The 22,771-nt window shown below is 41.9% G+C and overlaps 1 protein-coding gene across 1 annotated transcript in view; it reads left to right on the plus strand.

Annotated features, from left to right (window-relative positions):
• The window catches only part of LOC117745212 (CUB and sushi domain-containing protein 3-like), a 185,303-nt gene that overhangs the window by 29,498 nt on the left and 133,034 nt on the right, over positions 1–22,771 (plus strand). The window contains 2 exon segments of the mRNA XM_034553370.1: positions 10,150–10,344; positions 18,627–18,849. Of these exon segments, the coding sequence (XP_034409261.1) occupies positions 10,150–10,344; positions 18,627–18,849 (418 nt within the window).

Consider the following 22,771-nt stretch of genomic DNA (forward strand, 5'->3'; position numbering starts at 1 on the left):
AGAGAACCATCATTTTTCTGCACTTCTGCACTACTGTCATTAGAAATGGCCGTTTTTAATTTGAAAAATGAGAGATACGTGGACTTGAAGTCAGAGACTACTATCAGCTCTTCCTAAACTGGGTCTTCATTTAGAAGAAAAATCCATCAGCCAAGAGACATGGACACATTTATCCTTAAGAGGGGGACATGATTTCCTGCAGGACTTCCACTTTTGAGTTATGGAAGCACTAGGAACCTCAAATTTAGCAAACCAATCTCATATTTTCCAAATCAACAACCCCCCCCCCCCCCCGAAATTCCTGAACCTTTTTCTGCAACACCAGAGGTGCATCTGAAATTGCATGGCAGATGGCGATGGGAATTAGTTGAACTAATGGATGTACAGAGTTATCTGTGTTGAAAGAGAGCCGAGTGCAGTGGGGAGCGCTCTAAATATGAACTATCCTTCTGTGACCATCTCGCTCACCCCTACTCTTTTCCTCCTCTCGCTCGTCCGTCTCTATTCCTCTTTCTTTCTCCATGCCTTCATTATGATATTTCACGTGCTCTCATTTATTTTCCTGTCCGTGTCATCTCTTCTTCTTTCCTTTCCTACCTCGCCTCTGCCTTTCCCTCTTCCTCCTGCCCATGTGTCTCTATGACTAGTATCCCCGTCCTTCCCTTCTGCTCCCAATATCCTTCAGCTGTTTCATGGCTCTCTGTCTTATTCCCTTACCATCTCCTGCACAAACGGGCTCACTCCCCCTCCTTTTCCACGACGTCCTTTTCCATCCCCCTTAACCCCTCCTCATCCGTATCACCCGCCTCAGACCTGACCACTCGAGGACCTCTCCCCTCTCCATCTGCCCATTTGTGCTTTGCGTCTCCTCCTCGTTTTTTTTTTCTCCTTCTGTCTCTCTATTAGTTTTCCGGTGAGAGGCTCGGTTGAATTAGATCTCGTTCTTTTGCCGCAACCTTGTCCTTGTGTAATTTTGAACTAGATTTGGATGTCTTGAGGTGCGGATATTTCCCTGTTACTCGATACTTTCCCCCGGGGCGCTTCACTGCAGCCCACTGCAGGATGGGTCAAATGCAGAGAAGAATGTCCCCACGGGGATCAATAAAAGTGTACATTTATTTCTTCTTTCTTTCTTACTGAAGCACAATGAGGACAGTGGAGAACAGGGCTGGGTGATATGATGGTATGTAACGTGTGGCGATGGAAATATGTCCACTGGTAGAGAGTTTCATTGTTCTTGTGTGATTGCGTGATATCGCAAATCCAGCTGCAGCTGGCAAGGTGAAGTCATTTGGGCCGACACGGAAGAGGAGAGGGAAGTAGAGCAGGAGGAGGCATCTCAACCAACCCAAGATGAGGGAGAACTCTGGTTACTTGTTCACACTTTTTTCTCTTGTTGGGTCTAAACTACAAATGTGTGGTATTTTTATATTGTACAGACTGAAGTCTTGGTGGTATTTATAGAGCCATTTTTCACGGAGGAGGGGTTTTGCCCCAGCCATCCGGACGAGTTGGCAAGCTTTTAAATATTGAATTAAAACTCTTAACGGCATCACCATGTTTGCTTGTTGCATGTTCTGTTATATTCCAGAGGACTCAAGTTCTCCATGATTCCCGACAGCATCGTGACTATTTCAGAGCGACGGGTGTCTCGGTGTTAATGAGTGACCGCATTACCTGGTGACTTTCTGCCAAATGCGTCCCGTGGTTGCTCGCTGTGACTTACGTAAATAATAAACACATAGAGTGTGCATTAAAAATTGACAAAAGGCTTTTACAGGACACCTACATATTCTGTTTTTTTTTTTCTTCCCCCCCCCCAACAGCTGCCATGACGACGAGCAACGTTGAGTTGAGGGTCACTAGTTGAGCCGAAACACCGGCGGCATCTATGGCTGCAAGCTTTTAAATGTCTCGACTACTGCTGGTTTGTGTTTGTAGTGCTCATATTAAAACTCAGTCTCTGACGTTATAGATAAAAAGATTCGATGCATCTAGTCATCATTGTTTAGAAACTGTAAAAGGGTCTATTTGCTTTTTTGTTCTCAACAAAGGTCCAGTTAAAAGAAGATAATAACTTTTGACGTTGTACGCTTAGGGAGCTATGACTTGAGATTTATCTTACGGTATTTTAAGTTTTTTTGCAGTGACTGTATTATATCACGGTATAGCAAAATGAAAGTTTTTTGCTCTATTGCCAATTTAAAGCATAAAAAACTATAAAATGAGTGTGTTAATTGGCTCCAAATAGCTATGACGCATACACTGAGAATTTACACCTTTTGAAAAAAACAAAAACAAATATGACGCAACCTTTTTACATATTAACCCACATGAAGAGAGAGTGTTTCAAAAGACGGCGTGTAGATGCTGTTTGAACAGCACTGTACAAAAGACACGTGGACTGAGGCTGCAGGAAGCTCATCTAGATAAATTGGCGTGTGTCGCCTGTTTTATTTTTTTTTCTCAGCAAAAATAGACAAGTGAAAATGATCTGTTGAGACCTGGCAGTGGCAGCGACGCTGTGTGTGTGTGTGTGTGTGTGTGTGTGTGCGTGTGTGTGTGTGGACACCACATGCGTACGAGGAGCCTCAGCCTGTCAACGTGGGCGCCAAAATGTAAAGCAAGCGGTTCCGTGACAAAACAGAATGGCGGCAGCGTGTATGTAACCACTGACGGTATCAACGGTGTGGGATTGACGTACCTCATCCGGAGTTTTATCGCCCTCATCTCCGTGTGTGTGTGTGTGTGTGTGCGTGCGCTAAAACCCAATTGTGTGTGTGTGTGTGTGTGTTTATGACGGTATTGCAAAATCCGTGCCGTGGCTGAATGTGACACCGGTGATGAAACCAAAGTAGGCTATTGTTATGTAAAACATTTCTTTGTTTTATTTACAGAACAATTGCTCTATTGTGATAGATACAATAATATGAAATTACATATACATTTTTATAAAAGTGTAGTGTAGGTGAGTTGTATGGATAAAGGATTGTAGCCAATGCTGTGGGCTGGTCGTATTTAGACTGGGCCGCAAACAACTTTCAGTTTGGCACACCTGTGGGCCGCGGGTCCGCTTAAGTTATCAATTGAAGACACCAGAGATATTACTGTTATTATGAGAATGCGTCAGTCGGGTTGTTTTACAAGTTCCAATAAGCAGAAGAAGACACTCAGCCAGCCGCTGGCCTGGAGCGAGAGTCATGGAGAAGTATTTAAAACGAAACAATTAAGAAGAAAGTGGTGATAAAAACCCCCAAAAAGTCTAAATGTTTGCGTACAATCCCGACTTCACTAAGTAGGGCTTTGTTAACGGAGGTGACGAGGCAGAGCCAGAGCCCAGAGTGTGTAATGTGTGTGTGTGTGTGTGTGTGTGTGTGTGTGTGTGTGTGTGTGTGTGTGTGTGTGTGTGTGTGTGTGTGTGTGTGTGTGTGCTAACAACTACCACCAACGCAGCACTGAAGCCTTCAAAGCTAAAGCGGCATCTCGAGACCAAACATCAGCTCGTGGGAAAGCCGGTGGGGTTTTTCAAGAGAAAGGAAAACATGAAGATAATCGCAGATTATAAGGCTATCTTTCTCCTTTGCACATTATTCAATTTTATTTATAGTTTATTTAATTTGAAACGTATTATTTTTAACGTATCCATTTTATTATTTTTGTGTCAAATTTCTATTTCTCAGTTTTCTTTTTTATTCTAGCGAAATCTATTTATTAGTGATTTTTGTGTTAATAAGCCTGACTTGAGCTTTTGTTCTTGTATTAGCTTGATTTGTTGCAGGTTTACATACACATGATTAACACATGTCTTTGTGATGATCACATTGCGTCAGGTGTTTGCTTCTTCAACTGTAAGAGGATTTGATTTAGTTATTGAATACAAATCAAACCCAGAGGGAGATCAATTAGTGAAACCATTACGGTGTTACTATTTGAATGGGCCCCAGGCCACTTAGTACTTGAAAAGGTCAAAAAAGGTTAAGAACCCCTGGCATTAAAGAATAAATCTTTTTCCGATTTTGAATGATCTGATATCAATTCATAAAAACCCTGAGATCGACATTTTTAATGTGTGGCTTTTCCCCCCATGCATTCGTGGAGCTTTAAACCAAGTAGCAAATAATCAAAACATGCTTCTCCACTGAGTGCACCGCCAAGCAGCGGTGTAGAGGGGCTGAAAAATGTGACATTTTACATTTAATAACGAAAGACAACTTTTTTTTTTTGTTCTCCATCACCGTCTCTCTCAAACACCCACTCGCTGCGGCCACACGAGGTGCTGCTCTTATACCAACAACAAATACGTGAACACGTGGCTACACTTGAACCCCGACCGTGGCCACTTTCTATCTCATTTTCACGAGTTGTTTGCTTCATCGACTCGTGTTCGCTATGTGCAACGGGGTCGTAAAGTCTAAAAAGCAGATGCCTGGTTGCATTTCCGAATAGACCAGGTCGGGGGGTTTCTTGTACAAATTTACAGCATCAGTTCTCCGAGCATCTCTCTCTCGTATCCAAACAACGTTTGTTGTAACTGAAATATCCGAACTGGGACCGTGTGAATCTGAATCCAATAGATTTGGGAAATCAGTGGCGATACCCAGCCCTACTTGAACCATAACATGTACAGCTCAGCTGCTTATGACTCATTCATTCTTTAATGGCCTTGTGATACAAGACGGTACTCAGCACACGGCATAAATATTTAAACAACAATCTTAAGATGTATGGTATTATGTACTCCAGCCTCTACGGGCGCCTTTCCAGAAATCCTTGGTATGATTGCGCTATTTATTTTTTACGATGTGTTCCAAAACAAATTGTGTATTGTTTGCAACGATGTAAATAAACCATCCGATGATGGCGCTACGGGAGATTTAGTAGATGCCGGTGCGATTCATCAACGCATGTCAACACGACAAGTTACCCGTTATCATCGTTGTCATCTGAATTGAAAAGCGCCACACATACACAGCGCGGATTATCGAATGTGGTCGTTTGCATCGCCTGTCGCCCGCTTCACGTCTCTCCTTTGTTTTGCTGATGTGGTTAGAAAAAATCGTATGCGCGAATATGCGCGAGCTGCTCCCTCTTTAGACTGAAAAGTGGGTGTGCTTGGAAGACGCTCGTGTATGATTGAATCATGACTGCAACAAAGTGAGTTTGAATCCGCGTGCGTACCGAAGGACACGGGGAAGGACACGGCCAGTTTGAATTTTAATTTCTCAGCTGCCTGTCAATCTTTAATCAAGTATCTTGTAATGCAAACCAGCTGCAACTTTCTGTGAATTGTATTACGGATACATTGTTTTCCTCTAAGATAACCCGTCTCTCATTGTGCAATCTTAACACTTGAGCAAGGCCTAAAACTGTCAAGCAATATTAAGGAGAAGAGATATGGGGGGGGTTCTTCAACACAACCAAACAACGGCCATTGCTGCTTGTAGCGTTCCAAGGGATGGAGAAAGGCTGCGTCTGTCCATGTCCCAAGCTGAGAGTAATGCTATCTGCTTGCCCTTTTGTTGAAGGTTGTGTGTTTGCTGTGAAAAACATCTAAAACCTGCCTCCATGCCATTTCAACCTGCCCTTTTTTATTTGGAAAAAGTCTTTGAGAGACAGGTGACCCAGAAAAAAAAACATCATCTTTTCTCCCCAAATAATTCCATCTGTCCTTCTGTGGCTATGCAGAGTGACCAATGAGTTGGAAAAGTCTGCGTGTGTGTGTGTGTGTGTGTGTGTGCATTGCCCTGTGATCCAACATGGGTTCAGTCAATACTCCTCCTGCATGACAATCCAGCTGAGCAGCCAGTGAAGCAGCCAGCCAGGCGGCCTGCAGGCGGCTCCTGTGGTGGAAGTGTGCCGCTCGCGTGCTCACAAACAACTGCCACTCCTTCAAAACTTCCATCTTCTTCTGAGGGCTACAGCGTCATTAGATATGCAGGCGAAATTAAATAGCTCCGCCCCAGAGAAATCTCGCACCCAACTTGCTCATTTACGAGTTACACATACCTCACTCGTTGCCACAGCGATGAGAGATGATGCAAGCCACTCAAACATACAACATTGGGTTTGTCAAAATGACAGAATTAACACAACTGGGGTATTTTCACTGAAATGTTGGTTATGTTGCATTTTATGCATTGACGGTCTCTTGTACGATTGACACATTTTGGAAAAGATTTACAACCGCTCGTGTTTTCTCATTTGTTTAGTTTACAAAGGTGGCGTTTTTGTTCGTCATCGTTCGTATTTTACTTTCTCTGGCATCGCAAACGATTGCTTCCGGTGTATTATGATTCAACCGGGCATTGTTTTGTAGAGTGGGTGGAGCTTTGTGCGTTTTAAGAGCACTCCTTGAGCAGTTTTTTTTCTTTCTCTCGAAGTGAAGTACGTACAGGTTTTGATGAGGTTTGGCACCAGCCCCTGGTGTTTAGGAGCAGCTGGTTTCCAAAAGTTCAGCTACATCAACAAGTTACTTAAGGTGCTCCAGACAGCAGCACTTGTTAGCTCATGGCTAACAAGTATCTAAAACACTTGATTTCTTTAGGGGGCTCTTCAAACCCTCGTAAAAAGTGGGAATCCTGATTCAATGTTAAGTGCAGGCTATTATTCAAAGTACTTTGGAATAATACTTCTTCATTTATTATTTTTTTTACAGACATGCAGCTACTGTAGCTGTCAAATAGGGCACAGTTTAATTTGGTCTACAGCGAGAGGCCGTATTCAAGCCAACTGCTTCAAATGTGTGTCACACGTCTTTTGAATTAATTCAAGAGCCACGTCTGTCTGAGACTCGCAATATGACTCAACGCTGAGATTCATCTATTCATCTTTTTATTAGTGACCCGGGGTGAGTTTCTCCAAAACTATTGCTTTTGCTTGCACTTCTGCTGCTCCCTAAAATAGTTTGGCAAAAGCAATGATTGTAACAATAAATGTATTGTAGTTTCTGTACGTCAGTCTGAATGTTATGTAACCAGGGAATCAGATGCTAGTATTGTCGTAGGTAGGATGTTTTTAGTTGTTCAGCGTCATCGTCCCCTTGCATAGACAATCCATGGGAAATTATTAAAGACCATTACATGTCCCGGAAAAATGTGGCGTCATCCTGTAAAATAATTTATATGTTATCATAGTTTTATCTGGCTGAGTGCAATCTGTCTGAGATCCCCAGCAACATCTGGCAGGTTCAATTATAATTCCAATCAACGTGCACTGTATGATTTGCAACACACACACTTTTAAGCCCTTGATTATACTCCAAGTCACAGCAGTTCAGTCAAGACACTCGTTTAGCAGCAGCACATCTCATGCAATGTATATTACAGATGCGTCTATCCAAGGTATGAAGCACTGTTGGTGTGTACAACCAACACTATGATGCCTTTCAGGAGAGACCGTCTCGCCCCTCTCTATGATGGCCACCCACAGTGAATGTGGCTTTATATAGGCCAACGTGACAATTACTAAAACTCTGCCCGATTATGTTGTCAACCAAAATATTGTACAATGGAAAGCTCCAACCTGAAATGTACAGTATGTGATGCATATAACCTAACGTTGTTTTCCTTTTAAACATAATTGGCACATAATTCCACTAATAAGTCATCCACAGATGGCTTGGCCTCCTAATTCAGCAGCCAGGCTCTTGCTGATCACGTTGTTAAATAGGTAAAGCACAGTGTGCCTTTGGTAGTCTCCAGTGATCATCGTCCTCAAAGGGTAACCTGTCCAGTCAAACATTATTGGTGTGATGGAAGGCTTTGTGGGAAACGGGGAGTTGTGCACAAACCTGACCAATGGAGCTTCTGTCTGGTTTAGATGCTTTTGATTCAAATGTTTTCTGCAACTTCATTGGCTGTTCTCTGCATTAAAAGTGGAAAAGGGTAACTGTGGGGAGTTCTTAGATATTTAGATTGCCTTTCGGGTCACACTTTGTTCAACCCCCTCAAATTTAAATATTTCAAACAATTGCATTTAAATTCCACAGGCTCCATAACCCCCATGATGACACAATGCTGCACTGCGTAGGGATGCATACGTTCTTTCCAGCTTGTGTTGTCTTTACCCTCGTATTAATATTCATAGCAACCACATTTCTGGATGCTGTTTTTTCCCACCTATTTCTTACCCTTTTTGTATGGATTATGCAATGTGCCTCATATAATATTCACAGCCCCATGGATTATATATGAGACGGGAACCTTGTCAGTTACATATCTGAATGTCAAGTAAAACACACCGCTGTGGTTAAAACCTGACCAAAACTTTGTGTACATAATAGTTTTCACGTTTTTTCTGATGTAATTCTTAGTCGACGGTGTTGCTGCTCTTCCCCCCCCCGACATCTGCCCTGGTCAGGTGTCAAACCTGTTGGCATTCTCAACTCTGCTTCTCACCGCTCACCCCTTGCGTTGGCCAAGTATCATTAGTGCTGCACTGTGTGTGGCCCGATCTCCCCTCAGCTTGCACCTCACCAAAACATCACTCGAACAAGCTGTCAATCAAGCAATTGTGTTATTTTATTTTGCTCATAGAAGAATAAACAGCCGGCAGGATTAATTTTGCATTCATTTTGAGATCATATAGAGATACATATGTATGAGGGATGTTTACGTGAGCATCTGCAGTGTAAAGTGGATTAGTAATTGGATTTCAAAAAATGAATCCTGGAAATTATTACTGTATTAGAAAATGCAGCCTCTCATTCAGGATTAGGCTCCTCCAATATACATCTTCTTATCTCTCTCCGTCAGTCCATAGATCCATCTGGTACAGATTGAGTAGGTTTTTTAAAATGCCTTCTTGTTCCCCCGGCTTGCCAGTTGGAATAATTTGCACACAAAACAGATGCCACATATCAAAAAATAAGATTTCTGACTCGACTGCGTGATCAGTGAGAAGTAAATGAAGTATCTGAGCTTATTTAAGTTATATTCTTTATATTTAATAATGCAATTACATGTCTGAGTTGATTATTTTAAGTGTGGATATTCTTTTTTTTACCATTTAATTTTTACTAAAATGATCTATAGCTTATTGGAAATATTTAACTGACAAATCTGCGGGCTGGACATGTTGCAGAGTGAGTTATGGTGGTCTGATGGAGGAGAGAAATGCACTGGAAGATTGTGTTGAAGCTAAAGAATACAGGGTGGAGGAACAGGCCCAGCCAGGCCTGTTTATCACAACTTACTGTAGATCTTTGCAAAAGAATACATTGATCATCAGCACTTTTAACTCTGTGGGCGCATAAGCACAATATGATGGTGCTCGTTATTTTTTGGGAATTGCTTTTTCGTGGTAGATGTAAAACTTCAATATGCCATCTTCAAAAGTGTTTCTGCCAAGATATAAACCCTAAAAAAATAGGAATGCAAGTATTATTTTTTTTTTCACCGTTCCAAAAATCTTTATTTGTACCATTATTAATGAAGGAGTATATAAGTTTGGAAAATATTTAGTTAGTATACCGGCCTACTGCAGAATGGGTATCGGATAATAGGCGCTCTTTAAAATTGAAAGACTCTAGTGCACATTCAGTGCTGTAATTTATTTTTCTAATATATTCCTTTTTGTGATGATTTCTTTACCTTTTTGAAAATAATATGAATTCTGTAACAACTGTAAAGAAGCTGGACCATACAGGAAGATATAGCCGTAGCTTCTTTCACATTATCTCACCATCTTTCTTTTAACTACCTTGCCTTTTCCGTCCTTGGGCTTTGTGCGTGTGCACTAGTTGGTCTCTCCCCCCACCATTACAGCCTCCAGCTATACATTTGTTCTTTTGTCAACTCTTAATGTAAAGCAATGGGTAAGACGCCGTTGTGGCACTTCGACATTTTTACCATCTTCCCTAGGTAATTTCAGCTCTGCAGCATTTGAGTAGCGATGACATAAATGTCAGCCTTGCGCTGACATTTACTAGCTTTTAGCATTTAAATAAATGCTCCCAACACTTAAGCCAAGATGACTAACAATCCCAAACATAATATGGACATATTGTATGTCGCTAAAAGTAAAAAACAAAATACAACCTTATTGCTTTGGACACATGACGAGAGACACAATTTAACACTCTGGTACACGTTTTATACAGCAACACATTGTTTCTCTTAACAATACGCTCTTCTCCGTCTATTTTTCCAGAGCTGAGAAGCAGCTCTTGTGGAAACCCGGGGGTTCCACCCAAAGGCATCCTGAATGGAACGCAGTTCAACGTAGGCGGCAAGATCCGCTACCGGTGCGTCACCGGCTACGTCCTGGACGGCCATTCACTCCTCACCTGTGTGACCACGGCGGCCGGCGTGTCCGTGTGGGACTTCCCCGTGCCAATCTGCAGAGGTAAGAGCGTTTTCATCGTTTAAATTGAGTTATACATCATTTAAACTGCAGATGATATTACTGCCGCTGCCAACTGTGCAACAAAGACTGTGGTCACATGTTATCTTCACATTTTAGGGTTCCCCTAAGACATTTAAAATGAGCATGCGATTGTTCTTTTTTTTTTTTAACCTGTTGTCGGATTTTCATGAATTGCTTCAAGTTAATTGCTTTGACATGATTGACAGCTCGATGGCGTGTGATTGACGTCTGGCAAAGGTCCCCCTTTAGATCTGTAAATTTTAGTTGCAGTCTGATGAGATGGAGTGATTTTAATCATGTTGAAGAAGTTGATTGGATCCGCCATGGTTCAGAGGGTTAATAAAATAATTATAAATACATTAATTCTGTTAGCAGGAGGTGTACTTAAAGCAGCCTGGAGGATTTAAAGTGAAGAAGCCACATCATTCAGTCGGGCCTTTTGAAACTGTGGGCCTTTTCCACTCGCATTTCAGGTTGAATATGCTGAGAAATGGAATATATGGCATACGGCTGGCTGTGTGTTTTTTAAATTTTTTTACTGTTAACCTTTTTACAAGTGAATGCGAAAGACAAATCAATTAATTATGCAGCACTGTCCTCTCGTAAACAATCTCTCGGGACATTTGGAAATGCGGTAGGTTTCACCAAGCAAATCCAGCCATCTCATCTAATAATGCACATAATCTTCACATCCCACATTAAAAAAAAAGAGTCAACACGCGCTGCTCAGACTGCTTGAATATTATTAAAAAAACAACAGTATGAGCCAAGATTAGTTTACAGTGTTAAAATACTAAAAAGTTTCTGTGGACTGCATTGCTTGAGGTGTAATCGATTTTTTTTGTTGTAATCGAGAGCTTTGTAATGTTTTTTTCTTCTGCTCAGAATCTCCCCGGCGTGTTCAGAGATACCGTGTTGGCCGGGATTTGAACCCTTAAGGATGCTGTGCATCGGTAATTTGTCTCAGCAAGCTCTTTTGCTCAACCACCAGGAACAGAGACGCTGTAGCATAATGATGGTTTCTTGCTGACAGCTGGTTGATGAACGACTGACTGGTGCTCTTCATACCATGCCGTTTATCCCTTGCTGTGTTTAGATGAGACCTGTCATGACTCAAATAATCCATGACATATGTGGAAAGCCATTGTGCCGGTTAAGAGGAATTTGCGATGATAGGTCGGGACTTGGAACGTCATTATAGTTTGTAATTTATCAGCATTGCTACAGTACAATGTCTGTACGGCGGTCTGAGTGTTATCATTTGGCATGATGTATTCAAAATACGGAAAGGCAGGCGCAGACACTGCAGATGCTCTCGGGATGTAGACTCAAACGTTTTTTGAACTGCAATCACTGGTAGCAGCGTAGTGTCGGCCAATTAGGTTTCATCAATGTTACAATGTCTTGTCTAGAATCTCCATTTGGACTTTTAAACGACGTTTATTCGCCGCATTTGTTTAAAGGTGCGAGATCGGGAGCATTTTTGATTGACCCAACACGTCGACACAGCTCATAGCTAACGGTGCTAACAGCGCTAACTGAGTGCAAACTAGATCTGACGGAGCTAAAAGTAGCTGCGTTGCAAATTGCATACCGTTCCTTTTTTTTGTTGTTGCTTTTTTACACACTGCAGCTGCCCCTTTTAAAACGCACACACTGATGCACATATCTGTATCTGCTGCACAAAGGATTGTGGGTCAGAATAGCCAGGAGAAGCATGCCGGCTTGCATACTGCAAAATGCGACCGGACGTAGGGAAACATCCTGGTATTTGTATTTCACTTATTGGGACAAACTAAATGGTGTGTGTGTGTGTGTGTGTGTGTGTGTGTTTGTGTGTGTGTATTGGAACACGCTAAGGGTTTATCTGAGGGGGGCAGTTGGAAGGTGAGGGCGATCACTTCCGCGACGACGTTGTTGGTCTGAACGGCTTCATCCGCTGTAACCGGCCATGAGCTAACCAGTGGGGCACGCTCACGTGCAATAACGTGCACGCTCACGTGCAATAACATGCGCTCAAGCACACCGGGCTCTGTAAACAAAGCAAGCTCAGATAAGGACAAACGCAGAGGAGGGAGCGACTTCATCCTCTGCTCAGGTGGACATTACTCCTCTATGTCTTTACATGGCAAATAGTTGTTTGCTGCTCAATAATGCTCGTAATGTTAAATACGGCTCCTTAAACAATCTCTTTGATTAGTTGTTCTTTATGCTTTTTTTCATGCTGGATGACTTATTTCCAAGAAACTAATGAGCAATCGATGGTAAACACAAGATTTACAGTGGAGCTTTTGCAGGATTATTTGTGGAGGAACTCAGTTTTACAGATCTGATGATTTGTGCGTGTGTGTGTGTATATATATATATATATATTTATATTTTCTTTCAGAATTTCCTCAGTCAAGGACAGCCCTACGTCCCTTTACCCCAATTCCCCAGGAAGTGCTTTTTTTTATTGCTGTATACTGAAATAGCCTTCTTCAAAAATCCAACATCTTGCACATGGACATCTTTGGAGTAAATCTGTGTGTATTTTCAATTGCCTCTTTATTTAAGCAGAGATCTTTTTATTGAGATGAAAAGCAGGAAAATAACTGACTTTAATAAATGTAATGCATTTTTATGGTAAAAGCTCTTTTCTAGTCTTCCGGCCATTCAAAGCACTTTAGCACTACATGTCATAATTCACCCATTCATACACTGATGGGAGTTTGGAGGAAACAAAAAAAAAAAAAGGGTTCCTTTCCATTTTAAGGATGGTGTTAGCCCCGATTGAAAGGCCAGAGACATCCCTCCTTTACAGGCCTGCTTTATTTCTCTGTCTGCCTCTCTCGCTCTCTCTCACACACACACACACACGCACACACACACACACTCGCACACACGCACAACTAAATCCAGCCCGGCTCCTGTATGTGGGCAGATGGTCCTTTGATCTTATTTCCTCGGAGACCCTGCCCTTTCTGCTCATCACCAATTGTTTCACACTAAACACACAGCAAAACACAAAATCTCTCTCAAATCCACCATCCACCCCCTCACCCCCCCCACCGTCTCACAACACCTCGGTCTCTCGAACCGGTCACCTCCTTTTGTTACCATCTCTCTTTCATCTTTCTCCCAGTCCTCTTCTCCGTCCTCATCCAACTTCCCGATGTCCTCTGTGTGAATGGCTGACAGAAAGATGAGAGGAATGGAGGAGGGATGAGAGAAAAGGGGCAGGGAGATGATACCAATTCCAAATAAAAACACTGTTTTTAAGGATAATGAAGCCACATTTGACCAAACATTAAACCTACTAAACTGTGGAATTATCAGATAGAAGTATATTTGCTGGACAGTTGTCAATTATAATTTAATTGCATAGAAATCAGTACGGACAAAGTGATGTAATTTAGTATTTCATTTCTTAATTTTGTTCCTTATGTAACAACCCACACATAACCATCATGCTTATTTTTGTTCTCTATTATTGAGAAAAGCAGAATTGATGTTTATAGGAATCCCGTAATAATAAATATATTATTTATATAGTGACTATAGTTACTGTAATGCCAGGTGTTAACCCGTTGAGATCAACCATAAATGTGTGCTCATCCTTTGCGCATGACTCTTTTTTTTTTTTAAATGCGACAATAGAGCTTGAAAGGTTGACAGTAAAACAGAGAGCGGTAAGTAGATACAAGTGGAGGGTGAAAACAACAGGCCGCATCAACTCCAAGCAGAAAGGCAGTGGGATGGAGAATTAATGGCCATTCTAATGGCGAGCTGCTACTGCACCTTCCAAGCCTCCCAGCCCATTTTGATTCCTTCCATCTAATTTGTCTCCGGACGTTCATTAAGCCGGGCAGCGAGACAACAAACACGGACGTTGTGGTAACATGAGAATACGGTCTATTGAGACAGCCGCTGTCCAACAGAGTCAGAGAATTAGGCCACAGAAGAAAAAAAACGTACTCCTTTTTACTACATTTCCATATCTGGTAATGCGACTGGACTAAAGACGCCTTTTCCACTCTTTGATACTCAAAGTGTAAATGTTTTCAGTCCGAGTGAGCGCTAAATTGTCCCCCGCACTTAGAACTAATATCGAAATGGCTCAATATCCAAGCTGCTGCCAGGAGTCCTTACACTCACTTTATGAGGCTGATAACAAGCATCCGTTGTGAGAGTGAGAATTAGGTTACCAAGGTGATCCTCGTATTCAATATTCATTGATTTCTTCAGGATAATTATATGATGTGAATATCATAATTTTTTTTGTAAACAGAAATGACCAAATCCCTCACCCTAATGCTGTGGTGCCATTTTGCTCATTGAATCGTCCCCCTCTTTATTGTAATTTTTTCATTATGTGCTGACAATTACATACGTCAAAATGCATGACGCAATAGGACATTGTATCTCTGCAGTCATTGTATATATCTATCTCTTTACTTCTCAACCGTATCAATATTTAACATAACAGCTGAGCAAATGAGTGACTCACTGTCGACAGCCACTGCCTTTGCATTAACACAGGTTTTTCTCTTGTAATAATTCCTAAGGTATAGTGTCAAATTATACATGAGCTCCTTTCCTTCTATCCTTGGGGGGTGAATTTTTCTGAGTAGAAAGACAAGTGTTGTATATCTGATCAAAGTCAAAGGGAGAGAGGCTTAATCCCTCCTCAAGTAGCATTAGATTGCTGATGCTGGGGATGTAAATGAGCTCAGCTAAAGCAGTCTCCTAATCCTCGCCACCATCTTCCTTTTTTATTCCTTTTTTTTTTTTTTTTTTACACCGCCACCGTTTTTTTAAAAGAGAGACAACGCGTCCTCCTTCGTCTTTTTAAATCCAGAGCCCGCTCTAATGATTTGCTAGGGAACACGTTGCCCAGCATCCCAGTTCCTCCTTTTTTTAAGTCACTAAACCTCATTGGCACGCTGCACCCCCAAATGCTGCCAAACGCATTCCAATGAAATGTGGAACCCTGTAAGGCATTATTACATATACAGCCATTTAAAAAACGCTCAAGCTGAAAAAAACGATTTTGTACTTTTTCTTTTGCGTTCCCAGACAGCAGCTTGCCGGTTTCGTGAATTTCAGTAACATGCATGGGATGTGTCTCCAAAAAAACCTGTTTTTAGTGTTTACGTGCACTAACAAATTGCTCCCACATTTCCTGTGCAATTAAATTGACTCCGACTGTAAACACGTCAATGAGTTATAGGATCTCTATTAAACGTAGTTGGGATTTTGATTGCCTCACAACAACTGTCGCCAGTGAGCCGGCGGCTCAAACAGCTGATTGGCTAACCAGAGTATGAGATCAGTGCACGGCAGCAGTCGTGAGCTCAGGTAGACTTCAATATCCTTTTATATCTTTACATAGAAAATAGTTTTTTGTTGTTGTCAGAATGTTAAACGCATCTCCTTTTTTTTTTTTTTTTTTTTTTTTTTTGCGAAGTTGCTCTCAGTCAGTGTGTTAGTCACCACTGCCGCGTTTATAATTTTCAGTCTACACCTGTCACTCACACTGTTTGCACCTGGCTCACGCCGTCGCCGCCCGAGTTGAACAACGTTCAAAGACGATCAGAGAGCGAGCGAGTCTGTCATCATGGAAACCACTTCAGAGAAAACTATATACGGAGCTATTTTTTATTTATTTTTTTGTTCCAGAATCCTATTCTGGTGTTAAAAAGATCTGAGGAACAAAGAAGGCCTTTCATTTCTGTTTACGGTTTTGAAAGAGCCTTTTTTATTGTTTCTTTTTTTTTTTTCTTCTTCTTCTCTCTGATTTGCCACAGTGGCAACGTTTTGGCTTCTGTGCCTTCCAGTCAGAACTAGAACATAGACGGTGCTGAATGGCACCCTGCGGTTTTCTGCTCACTGTCTACACGCACCTCGAGGCCTAATTTAAAATCTACAGTATCGAGTCTTACTGCTGTGTGTTAATGTTTGATCGATTTTATATATCAAGCTTCATTGTACAATGCCCCGAGGCCCCACAGATGCTCTCCAGATTCTCGAATGATTGTGCTAGTTTTTTTTCCTTCCACATTTAACAATATGAAAAAGTGGCAATGTGTTTTTTAGACGCCAAGTACATATGCAATTTAGTTATAGCTTCAAACACATCCTGAGCACTGAAGGGTAGTTTAGGGTAGTAGAAAAATAAAAACGAATGTCTTTCAACTCAACACTTACTTTATTTATTTATTTATATATATATATATATATATATATGTATATATATATATATATATATATATATATTAGGGCTGGGCACGTTAATGCAGCAATCCATTAACGCCGCCAATGATTTCATAATGCGTGAACAGCATTTCATTTTTGCATTGGGAGGGGCTTAACACTGCTGCACACATTGACCGAGAACATGGAGAAAGGCACTTTTAAATGGACATTTTCCTTTTTTAAATCTCTACCAGACGGCGTAGTTGACAAAAGCAAAGCTATTTGTAATCACTTAAACTGGAGTTATCTCATCACCGGAGTACCACGAGCATGAAGTACGACTTAAAGGCGTCACACAGCACTGAGCCGCTACTCTGGTGTGTTTTCAGCATTATACAATTTCACTCTTTTTGTTTTAAATTCCAATTTAAAGGCAGGATTGAGGAGGATATATTGGTACACATGTTTTCATCAGTGGGTTTGGACTGCCGAGACACGTTCGTTTTTTTAGGCTTACCTGAGATTTCTGTGACATTTAAATTTGTTTTCCATTTCCATCACTTTGGTTCTCCTGTGTTTGTCTTGGTCTCAAAATTCAAAATTCAAATCCCTCTCCCATTCATTTCTGTATCCTTTTCTTATTCTCTCTCTCGCTCTTTCTCTCTCTTGATTTGCTCTCCACTCTTATATTGTTTTGTCTTCAATCCCCTCTGCTACACTCACCTCCCTCTCATTATTTAACACTTCTCCACCACTTCTTTCTTGCTCTCTTTGCCCCCCACCCTAAACAATGTGTCACTCAGGATAAGCGTTGATGGTGGAGATGAAACCAGAAACAAATCACGTCTCCACATCGTCTGCAAATGAGTCTGCCGTTGATACGAATCATGTGTGTGTGTGTGTGTGTGTGTGTGTACATCATTGAGGTCTCGCACTGAGTATCAATGCCATCTCTGCCCTCCTTATGAAGACTTTGATCAGTTGCTATGCTACAGCTAATGTGTCAAAGGACATGGATCAAGTTAACTAGCAGCTCCTGCTCTCTCCCATCTTTTATTTAGTTATTATCTTCTTTTGAATTCATACACCCGCTTCCTTGTTCCTTGACCAATTGTGTAATGCAGCCTACAGGAATGTTCCCCGGCTGACGGCTCTGACAGCCCTGAGTGGAGCGCTGAGCCATCAAAGGTTTCAGCTGGCACAGCTGAGTGTCACATATTAGTCTTAAATGATGTGAAAACTGTGAAAGCCCTGCCATCATTAGAATTCTTTGGGGAGCAAAAAAAAAAAACGGATTCAGAGGTGGAGGGGAGGGTGGCGAGTAATAGTAGAACAATCTGAGAGGGCTTCGGAGGAGAGGAATGGAGTGAGGGAGCGGGAGATGGAGAGATATAAGAAAGGGTGGGGGGGGGGGAGAAGGGGCGAAAAGAGAGCACGCCACTGTTATGGTAGAGCGCATTAACATTCGACTGACGTGCCGTGCTTCCCACGTAGGAGAAAAATAAATATACAATTTCACAGGATTATAAGCCCTATTTATCACCATTTGTTTGTTTCCTGAAACATGAGGGGGCTCGGAGGACACCATGATGAATTACTGGCTGTAGGACGGAGGGAGGAGACGAGATCGGGGGAAACCGAGAGGAATAGCGCAAAAGAGATATTTAGCACACAATTAATTGATAAATAAATCTGCCCATTACCACTGTAAAAAAACAACAACATTCATTCGCCACCTTTTTTTTTTTTTAAATCTTATGTTTTATGTTGGTCCCATCATTGAGCTGGACTTGGCTGTTTATACTGGACTTGACAACCTGTGGATGTGTGAAAAACTAATAAAATTATGTGTCTAAATGTCCGGGGCAGCTCCAACATCGTCTTCATCGTTGGTCTTTCTCTGGTTTGCATTTATCTGAGGAGACAGTTACAGATGTTTTATGCCTGAAGCCACTTTTTTTTCCTTTTCTCCCCATGTTGACCTTTTGAGTAATACCTCCTGAAATAACCCAGAGACCATGTGTCTGTTCTCTCCCCCTCGCCCTCCTTCCATACCTTGCTTTTTTCTCTTTGGTGACTGACAGCGGAGGACACGTGTGGTGGCACCTTGAGGGGCTCCAGCGGGCTCATCTCCAGCTTCGATGTCCCCAGCGGTGACTCTGCCGGTGGCCTGGGCAGCAGTGGGGAGTGTAAGTGGACCATCCTGGCGGATCCGGGGGACACCATCTCCCTAGTATTCACTGAATTTCAGATGGAGGAGAAGTTGGATTATCTGGAAGTAGAGGGATCTGAACCGACAACCATCTGGTAAGTGAGGAGGAGTGAGGGTGTGCAGTGCTTGCGTTTCACCAGATGTAGTAGGATGAATGTGTTTTATGACCTTGATAAGGTGTTAACAGAAAGATGTCATGAGGTTGAAGTGAAGACAAAGTGCTGTTGGCTCATGTCCTGGTTAGAGAGAGATAATAAAGATTTTTTATTTTTTTTGACCTACATACTGTTTGAAAACAGGGCTGCTAAAACCAAATGTAGGCCAGAAAGTAAGATATATCCAGATATACATACACTGTTTTTATAAGTGTGACGGTTTTGATTGACAAGTCAGTAAATAATTAAGTCTTGTTTATTTGTGTAGCCCAGTGTCACATTGGGCTTCACAGCCAGGCGCTGAGAGTTTGGGAAGACTCCCGGAGGGCTGATTCATTCCCGGGCCAAACCTGACGGTGGTCACAGAGTTTTTATTTCTTAATTTCTGATGTCGGTAGTTACCGTGCGGTCCTTGGCCCGCGGCGTGGAACAAGCCTGGCTTCGGCCTCCGCAGACGGCACAGAGCGGAGCGCTGCCTGTCAGACTGAGCCAATCTAATTCTTTCAGTATTGAGGGGGATATATATATATACGATTTGGACTGATCCTTTTTTTATTTTTTTTATTGCAATCTAATTGGCGCAGTCGTTTCATTGTGAATGTGACGAACCGTGACTCGCGTCCCACCTCACCTCGGCTCGGCCGGCCTGTTTTGTTTTGATTCAGCGCAGTGGTGACGTGTTTACACAAAACTGAGGCTGCAGGGGTAAGACACCCAAACATGTTTTGAAGGTCTTCAGCATCATCAGATTCTCTTTATACCACAAAAACTGTATTAGTGTAAAAAAAAGGAGAAAAAAAAGCTTGCGCCTGGAGCGCTCGCATTAAAGGCCTCTCCATCTCAAAGTCTCCGAATGAATTTCAGTCCTAATATATGTCCTTGCCAACAGCCGTACTTCAAAAACTCTGAATATATGGAGCAACTCCCTTGAAAACACAAGCGTATAGAGAAAATGGAATAAATGCAGAGAGAGACATGCCATTACTGCAGGTTTGAAAAAGGCAGTTGCACGAGTGAACAGTATGTTCTCAAAGTTAATGTAACAAACTATAACAACGGGATTACGATTAATTAATGACACATTCAGTTTTATAATATCATGTATTTACCTATCTGAGTCATGTGTGTGTGTGTGTGTGGCATAGAGACTGGGCTACTGTATATTTAATCAGAACAAAAAGAAAAGGTTTCACAGAAAGAGAATAAACATGTTTGAGTCTAGATTGACAGATTCCAGGCGAGCTGTATCGGCAGCTCTAAATGTCTTCCAAAGAGAGGCGGAGGTAAAACTGTATTGCCTCAGGATTAAGCCTTTCTTCTTGGGATAACGAGGAGGCCTCCCTGCTGTGATCTCCAAGCGGAGCAAAGGTTCTGTGTGTATGGTGGAGCATGACCATATCCTATTTTATAAGAGAAGCACTTTAAAATCAGCCGCATGCATTGGGATCTTAAGGGAAGATGAATTGAAATGAATTTTCACAGACAGTTGTGTGCAGGAACCCGTTTTAAGTATGCCTCGTGGTGCTCTGATTGAATTCAATCAACTCACAGGATTCCATTTTCACAATTCAAATTAAAGTGCACTTGAAATATCCAACAGAGTTTTGTTTAAAAAGCAGCTTCAATACGGTTTGTGGCTTTCTGCGTGGGCTTAAATGTAGAAGACATTCCCCCCCCCCAACTGAAACCAGGAAATATGACAATGCGGCTAACGTTATTCATCTCTTCCAATGTCCTGAGTGAACGGGGAGCATTTGCCAGGTTTATGTGATCCTGCCGGGCATTAATTATAATTGGCTGAAAGAAGCGCTAATCAATCACCGAGCTACAAGCTTTGTTGTCCCCGAGAGTCGTCATCCGAAGTCGGAGGGGGGGAGGGGGGCAGACGCTGTCAGTGAGAGACACAGGAGGCCAAAAGGAGAGGTGCTCCCGAGTGTGGCGGCGACTGCTAAGTATTGCATGTTGACGGCGCTTAAGAGAGTTTGACAGGAAGCTGATATGCAATGACACTGATGTGTTTTGACAGACCATCAAGTAACCCTCTTCTCTTAGGTACAAAAGGCTCCAACAGGCTGACAGAAAATCCTTTGTGTTGTCTTGTGTCTCCAGCTTTTTTAGGATTTATGCAAAATGGCCCTAAGTAAATTACTATTTATCTTTTATTAATGTAAAATCATGAAATACCTTTTCGCACATTGGAACACAGACCATAGTAGCAAAGGCTTGTTTGCATTAGAAGGTTTTTAAACTGAATTACAAATAATTTGCATGAATGTGTTCCATTAAACCAAATTTAAATCACAACTGTAAACAAGGAAATGTTCCTCGAAAACGCAAATGTTGAGTTTTAACAAATGCATAAACTTTCTGTAAATACTGTGTTACGTCCCATTATTACGTCTAGCCATTTCCTTATCTAAAGGCCCCAGCAATGACAAAGTTGTCAGGTAATCCATACTTTTCCAGTTACCCTGTCTGTTATCGGGCGATACTTCAATGGAGTCATAACCCCGATGAGTAAACTGACATCTTCAGCTAGGAGAGGATGAAAAGACACTGTGTATTTAGGCAGGCAACGCCTTTATATATGGGGGAGTTGTTACTCCTGTGTGTGGTGAAACCCCCAAGTCGATGTTATTGTATGTCACCGAATGTCAGAGGCTGTCGGGGGCCCAGTTCTCGTTTTAAAACCCCACAATTCTAGTGGGACTCGGTGAGCTCGAGTGCAGAGAGACGGTTTCAAGTCGTCCGGGTAAACAAACGGGCGAGCAAACAAACAGGATTCAGAGAGAGCAATTCTCACATGCCCATAAAATTCATTGCTCTCGCTGCCTCTGTCTTTCAGCGTCTCCCGCTACCGTACAAGGCCACCGGACAGCTAAACTTCCAAGCATCCTAACGTATAGCACCGGCTGCAGGCAGAGACGAGCAAACTGTCCATGTACCCTTGAGCTTTAGAGCTGCTTAACGATGATTGACAGCCTGAAACGTCAAAGTCAGCCAGATTTAAACATCTTCTCTTAAACCTTTTCAGGCCACTTTGGTACCGGAGGATAAGAAATGGCAAGAAATAATCAGTTAATAATTAATGAACACGTATATTCAACAAATATTGTATGGACAATATTTGAATATTGATTTTAATTGTGGCATATTTAATAGAAAATGTAGCAACATTTTAAACTGACCAATTTTGCCAGGCAATTTCCTGAAAGTGGATGATAGATTATGACTAATACTAAAAAGCCTATATGGGGCAGGAAATGTGTTTTTGCTCGCACCTCTCTGCAGCTTTTATGAAACATTTATATCGGATCTCTGCAAATTAGTTAATTGATCCCATTGTCGTCACACTGGGGAAGGTTGATATGAGGCTACGCGTCAATCACCGGGAAAAATAGACAAAACTAAATCTCAGTTTCCTTTTGACAACAGCCGACATGCCTGACCCGACCGAGAAAAAACGTTCTTTGTTATTCTTCTGACCTTTTAATATATGATCGTAAAGCCCTGCTCACAAAGGGCAAAAACAACAAGGTGTAGATTACACGTCACTCATTAATTCAACTATGGACACAGAACATACAACCTGAAAGGCGTTGCACTTTTCTTGCTTATATGCAATTTGATCAGAAAATGTTCCGATCTATTCATTTAATGTTTTTTCTCTCTATGCACATCCTTATTTCCAGTTTCTTTGCAGCTTTGTGTGATTGCGTACTGTAATCTTACTCTGCACGTTGTAAACATAACAAGAAAGCCGAGACTTTAGAATAGATTTCTATTTCGTTCGGGGCAATCTTGCAATATTTGTTTGGGTCACTGAATACGAACTACCCCGATTCCAGCGTCGGAGGAAGAC

This window comes from Cyclopterus lumpus, chromosome 16 (genome assembly GCF_009769545.1).
Source record: "Cyclopterus lumpus isolate fCycLum1 chromosome 16, fCycLum1.pri, whole genome shotgun sequence".
Taxonomy (NCBI): domain Eukaryota; kingdom Metazoa; phylum Chordata; class Actinopteri; order Perciformes; family Cyclopteridae; genus Cyclopterus; species Cyclopterus lumpus.